At 31.4% G+C, this 7,497-nt stretch overlaps 3 protein-coding genes across 4 annotated transcripts; 1 reads left to right on the forward strand and 2 right to left on the reverse strand.

The window, feature by feature from the left end:
* The first annotated feature begins 747 nt into the window (after nucleotides 1-747).
* LOC109586472 (uncharacterized) lies at nucleotides 748-1,916 on the forward strand. Of its 2 annotated transcripts, XM_020002666.1 has the most exons (3): nucleotides 748-1,071; nucleotides 1,198-1,478; nucleotides 1,527-1,916. In XM_020002666.1, the coding sequence occupies exons 1-3, from the start codon at nucleotides 906-908 to the stop codon at nucleotides 1,842-1,844; spliced, it is 765 nt and encodes a 254-aa protein (XP_019858225.1). In that variant the 5' UTR covers nucleotides 748-905; the 3' UTR covers nucleotides 1,845-1,916. The 2 variants fall into 2 exon arrangements, with proteins under 2 accessions (XP_019858225.1, XP_019858223.1); XM_020002664.1 differs by having other exon boundaries at nucleotides 748-1,478.
* Nucleotides 1,917-2,422: 506 nt separating this feature from the next.
* On the reverse strand, nucleotides 2,423-4,592 carry LOC109586471 (uncharacterized). The gene is made up of 5 exons (XM_020002663.1): nucleotides 4,103-4,592; nucleotides 3,733-3,999; nucleotides 3,614-3,687; nucleotides 3,320-3,560; nucleotides 2,423-2,879 (listed from the first exon to the last, which is right to left on the reverse strand). Exons 1-5 carry the CDS (start codon nucleotides 4,449-4,451, stop codon nucleotides 2,482-2,484), a joined length of 1,329 nt encoding a protein of 442 aa, XP_019858222.1. The 5' UTR covers nucleotides 4,452-4,592; the 3' UTR covers nucleotides 2,423-2,481.
* Nucleotides 4,593-4,871: 279 nt separating this feature from the next.
* Nucleotides 4,872-6,811, reverse strand: LOC109586473 (uncharacterized). The gene is made up of 4 exons (XM_020002667.1): nucleotides 6,753-6,811; nucleotides 6,488-6,703; nucleotides 6,413-6,443; nucleotides 4,872-5,155 (listed from the first exon to the last, which is right to left on the reverse strand). Exons 1-4 carry the CDS (start codon nucleotides 6,757-6,759, stop codon nucleotides 4,951-4,953), a joined length of 459 nt encoding a protein of 152 aa, XP_019858226.1. The 5' UTR covers nucleotides 6,760-6,811; the 3' UTR covers nucleotides 4,872-4,950.
* Between the last annotated feature and the right edge of the window lie 686 nt (nucleotides 6,812-7,497).

A 7,497-nucleotide genomic window follows, 5' to 3' on the forward strand; every position in this document is an offset into this window, starting at 1 on the left:
ATATTTGCAAATGCAAAAATGCAGCCAAATTGGGAAATTTTATACCCGTGAAATATATAGTGTATACGGTAGCTTTGGTATAACAATAGTCAACACCAGTGTAAGTATTATGTGAGACGTTACTTCATACATAACATTGCAAATTGTCATTATTACTTACATCATCAATAAAAATCAACTCTTGCTTTTATGAAGTAGAATACATAGTTCTAATTCATTGAGTATACATAATACGTAAGGCATAAGGTATTATGTTATATATGTACATGTGGTCCTGGTTTAATTAATTATTTTACTCAATCAGTCTAGACCTAATTATGCTTATTTTAAGTGACAAGTCTTGTATCAAGAGATGATATAGAATGATTGTTGGAGTTCAGTAATGGGGATTTTATCAACGACTGTTAGTGAGGTAATCCAATTGGGGAAAAGGTAATGTATATATAGATTGGTAAAGGGTAATCTATATATTGAAGCTACAACTGAACTACTGCATTTATAATTATTATTTTGGAATTAAAATTGTTACTCTATTGTTAATATCTTACTTTTTGTTTCAGGTTTCCTGAGTATACAGCTCTGGCACTTCCATCAAGTGACAGTTATTATTACTCTCTATGCTCTAGCCTCTAGCTGTTATAGCAGCTGGTAGATCTTGTGGGAGGAGTTAGATTATTAGATCATAATCATAGATATTAGAGTAAATGAATAAATAATTTCATTTACTCTAATATCTATGTCATAATTCATAGATTATGCAAACACCATGTGTCACATGTTTATAAGCAATCGAATAATTAACAATACGTAATTAGCAGTGTCTTTGATCATATGTACATTGTAGATCTCCCAAATTGTTGTTTTTAAACTATGTCCCATTAAGTTGTTGGTACAAGTGACTTTTGATGTCAGTAGATCTAATGGAGGACAAAAGCTATAAAAGTGATAGCATATCATTTGTAAATTTGACTCTTTCTTTCAATGATAAGTACTTAATTTTTGCAATGATGTCTATGCAGCATCAGTTTCTTTTGCTCTTTATTAGTGTCCTTGGTTTTATGGCTACAACTGGTAAGAATCAACTACCTATACACTGTATGCAAACACACACACACATACACCGTGGCACACACACACACACACACACACACACACACACACACACTTTTATAATTTATGTTGCTACATACACCACAGGTAGTGCAGCCTCTTGTGGTAATAATGGCCCCTTTAAATGCCTTGGTGCAACAAAAGATGTCTGGATAGAGAGTGGTTACGGTAACTACAATAGCTACAGGTTCTTGATATTCGGGAAGCATGTGTATTATCCAAAGAAAAGGCTTCTCATTCAATTTGATGACATTCCTTCCAGCTGTGGGAAAGTGGTATGGGCTAAATTATACTTGAAATATTATTACTCACACAAACCGAGCTGGGTGAATGCAAAAGACATTCATAGGACAGTTCAAGTACATCAGGTAAGAAAGACTGAGCATAATAATATAAATTAAACATTTATAATACAGATAAAGAAGGACTGGAGTGAGACACAGGCGACAAGTATTTACCGCAAATCAGGAGTTAAATGGAGCAAAACTTATCTTGCTTTGGATGGTAGTGATGCTAATGCTGATTCTATAGATACTGCTACATTCCCTCCCGCTAAACCATGGCTTGAGTTGGAAATCACTGAAGCAGCTAGAAACTGGAAGAATGGAGAGAAAAATTATGGAGTTGTTATTTGGGCAACAAATGAGAATGATGATGGACGAGACATTCGTTTCTTCAGCCGTGAATATTGGTACAGTACTTACAGGCCACGGCTTTACCTTCTCTGCAATTGAACTGTTTTTTAGATTCCAGCAATGAGTACTTTAGTTAGATAGTTGCGATGCAATTTTTTTTAGTAATTGTATGCATAGATGAGACTTTTCTTATATAAAGTATTTGGATTTAACAATAATAGATCTATAGCTGTGAGATGGTTTAGGGTTTAATAATGATAATCTCATGGATCTCATATACACATATGCAACATTGAATTATTGTGAATACCTTTGTGATGTGGAAATATTTATTAAAAAGTGTAAAGACAATTATGCATGCAAAAATAATGAGCAATAATTACAATTGCAGGAAATTGTACAATGTTAAAAAATTAGGACATGAATTTCTACATCATTATTTGTCCATATGCAGCATTATTGTGTACATCAATTGATCTCTGATAAGCAGTATTAGTGTGTACATTGATGTTAATATCTGTCTCCATTGGTGTATCATATATTGGTACCGGTACTGTAGTAGTTGGTTTATCAATGATCTCAAGATATGTGGGAGCAGCTTCAACAGTACTGTACCTGATAAAGTATTAATAATAATGATAACAATACTCGTGCATATCAAATTAAACGTTTTACTTACATTGTTGCTTCTGCATTATTTCTACCTGTACATTAATAATGATACATTAAATACAAGTCAAATATAATTATTCTTACTTTTTCGTTTTTTGATAGCCAAAATTACTAATAGTGTGATAATGATCGTTATTATTATAATTAATAAGATCACTCCAACAGCTCCTGATATAATAAAAACAGTACTATTAACAGCTGAATGTGCTGTTGATGAATAATGTGCTATTGAACTAGATCTAGTGTGGGCTTTGTTGGCTGTTACTGAATTACCATTAGTAGCACTGGTAGTTGTAGGGATTGTATTACTAATAGCAGTTGAATGTGCTTTTGATGAATGATGTGTAGTTAATGAATAATGTGCTTTTGAACTAGAGGCTGTGATTGTTATTAAAACACCATTAGATGTCATTGTTGATGTACTATGAACTGATGTTGATCTTTTAGTAAGATTAACTGTATCTATAATAAGGAACAAATAGAGCATGACTAAATTATGTAATATTTACTATAGTAAAATGTTCAAGTGATAAGATGATTTAATTAACAACAATGGATAATTACTGACCTAATGATGAAGCAATAGAACTTACTGATGAAGAAGTACTACTCACATCTGATGTTTTATTCACTACCATAAATCTGGAATATTTCAAGTGATGGTAATTTTTGTACAGCAATGAGGCATGCTAAATTTAGAATTGCTAATATTTCCTATTCACCTATTAATTATAATGGGCTGAGTAGGCAGCATATAAATTTTTCCAGCACCTAAATTTTCTATTCTGTATTTTATAACCATTGAAAATAACCAGATTTACCGTATAATGAAAATGTACATTATTGTGATAAAGGGCTATGTCTGCTGCACCAATAACATAAAATTGTGTATATAAGCTTACATAGTTTGAATTCCTTTGTCTTGACTGTCAAACCTTGCTTAGTTTTAAAAACAAGTTGTCCAACATAAGCATTTTCACTCAACAGCTCATTAATCCTGTATGAACCACTGAGAACATTCCCAGTCAATGTACCATCACGAATGACACTTTGATTAGAATGATAAGTGACAATGTTACCATACACATTCCTTGTTACTGCATGTACTGTAACTGGTATTTGTTCTGTACAGTTGTAACTAATCTGCAAAAATTAATGTGTCAAAGATTATTAAGCATTATACAATCATTCATTACCTCATAAAATACTTCAATGGTAAATGTGTCATTTTTAATAGTTCTTGTGTAGTTTTTAAAACGAACTTCTGGAGCTAAAATGTACCAATAATATCAAGTCATCATTATAATTGAAATACCTCCTATATGAGTATATTCCAGTGATGCTGCCTGTCCTTCTCCAACAGCATTTACTGCTCTAATAGTTGCAGTGTAGTTTCCACAGGCAGTCCCATTTAAGTACAGTGTTGTTGAATTGGTTATAATCGCAGGGAAAATGTTAGTATCAGAATTGATGTTGATCCTGTAATGTAATATTGGGACTCCTGAGAGTGTAAATGGAGGCCTCCATGATAACTGTTGATTGATTCTGTCATAATTGAGATTATTAACAGCATTTAACAGACCTGGAAGAAAGAATATATGAGGAATAAAAATGAATAGAAAAGTGATGCAAAATAAAGGGAAAATAATGTTTATTGTACATAGCATTTTCTAGAAAATCTATACCTTGAACTCTAAGCCTAACAGGATCAGAAATAAAACTCTGTGGTGCAAAAACAGTTGATGTTATCATAGCAAAATTTCTAGAGTTAGTCGAAACAAATAAAGTTGAGCGAATACTGTTGCCATTCAAGATTTGCTGACTGACAGATACCCCCCTGATAATATTGTTGCCATTAAAAACCCTAAAATTATCGACAGTCCAAGTGATTATAGGCAGTGGATTCCTGCAAACAACCACACTAAACTGAGCAGTAGTTCCTTGACTGACATTGAGAGAGGATGGTTGAACAATATAAGGACAGCAAAGAGCAAAGGAGAAGAAAGAAAGCAAAACAACTGCCTTGAGGTACATGATCTAAACACACTACACAACTTTAATTCTAATACTGGTACTATTACTAATTAGCAGCTAGATTATATATCTAGTGGAGAGTATCAGTATAAGTACAGGATTTGATAACATCCTGTGGCTGATCTCACTGCAGTGTTTCCTATTCAGATGTGAACACAATTAACAAGAACTGTTTGACAGCACAATAGAGTCCATACATATACAATAGCCACAGGATAGGGAGTCATTTCCATGAACCAAGCAATACTAGACTAGCTATATGTTTTCAGTTAAGTCAATTAAACCTTTAACCTCCCTTCATTTCAGTAGGATTTGGAATGCAACCAAAAAAGGCACTGAATGTATATTTCAATTAAAAATGTAAACATTGCATGTAATAGCTTGTGATTATAATTGAGGTTTTATAGTTAATGTTCTAACACCATTATCATTAAAATAATTATTACCATTGAATTACTAAATACAAAAATGATTAAAAATATAATTCTCTGCTGTCTATTTACATTGTTACTTGTCCATAGGCAGCATTATTTTGTACATCAATTATATCTTTATTAACTGTTGATCTCTGATAAGCAGTATTAGTGTGTACATTGATGTTAATATCTGTCTCCATTGGTGTATCATATATTGGTACTGGCACTGTAGTAGTTGGTTTGTCAATGATCTCATCATATGTGGGAGTAGCCCCATCAGTACTGTACCTGTGTGTTATATTCATATTAAGAACATTATGCACTACGTTAATGCTTCTTATCAATATGCACAACAATAAACTAAGTAGTCTATCGTATGTTTTCAAAAATTGGCCGCTTTAAAAATGCTCGTAAGTCAAGAAATTGAAGTCGGAATGAGCTCAAATTATCTACACAGCATAAGTACATCAATATGTATCAGAAAATGTAATAAAAATTTGTTGTGATTTCGGAGCCATTTTTGGATAAAACCATGGGCTATAGGCTATAGCCTTGGGTGTTTTTCAAAAATTGGCCATTTTAAAAAATCGTCATAACTCAAAAAATTGAAATCGGAATCAGCTCAAACTTTCTACACAGCATAAGGACATCAATATGCATCAAAAACTGTAATAAAAATTTGGGGTGATTTTGGAGCCATTTTTCAGAAAAAACCATGGGCTATAGCCTTGGGTATTTTTTCAAAAATTAGCAGTTTTTAAAAAATGGTCATAACTCGAAAAATTGAAGTCAGAATCAGCTCAAACTTTCTGCACAGCATAAGTACATCAATATGCATCAAAAACTGTAATAAAAATTTGGGGTGATTTTGGAGCCATTTTTCAGAAAAAACCATACAAAAAAATTATTGTATTGGCCCAGTGTTTATGATCCTGATGTTGCACTGTCCGATGGTCACATAACAAATTACTAACTAAATTATTTATTTATTTAATTATTATAAATTTATTACTATGATTTGACTGTATATCTATCTCTGTATCTCTCTTATTATTTCAAAAAAAATTTTATTTATTTAAAAAATGGGCTATAGCCTTGGGTATTTTTTCAAAAATTGGCGGTTTTTAAAAAATGGTCATAACTCAAAAAATTGAAGTCGGAATCAGCTCAAACTTTCTACACAGCATAAGGACATCAATATGCATCAAAAACTGTAATAAAAATTTGAGGTGATTTTGGAGCCATTTTTCAGAAAAAACCATGGGCTATAGCCTTGGATATTTTTTTAAAAATTGGCCATTTTAAAAAAATGGTCATAAATTTAAAAATTGAAGTCCAAATCAGTTGAAACTTTCTACACAACATAAAGACATCAATATGCATCAGAAAATATAATAGAAGTTTGGAATAATTTCAGAGCCATTTGGTCATATTAGAAAATTTTCATGATATAAAATTTTGAAGTTGGAATCAACTCAAACTTTTTATATGGCATGCATACATCAATATGTATTGGAAATTGCAATAGCTTACTTATATACTTACATTTTCAATTCTACACTATTGTTAGATTTACCTGTATAATAACATTATATTTATTACAAGTTAATAGATTCTTACTTCTTTGTCTTTTAATTACCAGTATTATTATCAGTATAATAATAATAATAATGATTATAATTAATAATACTGTTCCAACAGCTCCTGATACAATAGGAACAACACTAGAGCCACTAATACTTGTACTGGGCCTTGGGATCATAGTTGATGATGTCACTACTGATGCACCTCCAGTAACACTAATAGTTAATGTACCAGTAGCAGTGGGTACTGATACTATTAATGAATATATTAATTATCTATGTACTTTGATATCATTACTTACTTGACATAGATGTTATAAGCAATGATGATGCACCAGTACTTATATCTTTAATTAATGTAACTAATAGTATAATCATAATGAATAAATAATAAATAAATACAGTCATAATGCACTAATACCTAATGATGATGATGATGGTACATAACTACTGGTCATTGTAGGAGCAATAGCTACATTGACTATATACATTAAAAATTCAATGATGATTGCTGCATAATAATATATTGTACCATTAACAGTAGCTGATGGTCCATATCCAATAACATTAACAGGAATGATAGTAACAGTGTAGTTTGTATCAGTAAGAGGTAGTCCAGTAATGGTAATAATAGCATTAGCTGTATTGCTGTTGAATATGATATTGTTTGATGTACTGTATACATTAATAATGTAATACTGAATAGGAGGGACTGGTGTAGTAGAATCCTATTTTAATAAATGATAATAAATATTAGTAATATCTTAACATACTTCATTGTTATTCCACCATATTGTAATACTATCATTTGATATCTGATCCCAACTAATATTAACAACTTGAGCTGGTACTATAAGAAATACAATGAGTGTGTGTGTGTGTGTATAGTACTTACCATTCCATATATACTGTATTAATGATGAAGGAGGTCCTTCTCTTCCAATAGTATCAATAGGAATAATAATAAATGAATAATTAGTACCAATGATAAGAGAACTAATACTATACTCATTAGAAGGAGTATTAATAGCCACATAAAATGTGTCA

Source organism: Amphimedon queenslandica, unplaced genomic scaffold (genome assembly GCF_000090795.2).
Source record: "Amphimedon queenslandica unplaced genomic scaffold, v1.1 AMPQUscaffold_12862, whole genome shotgun sequence".
NCBI classification, from domain to species: Eukaryota; Metazoa; Porifera; class Demospongiae; order Haplosclerida; family Niphatidae; genus Amphimedon; species Amphimedon queenslandica.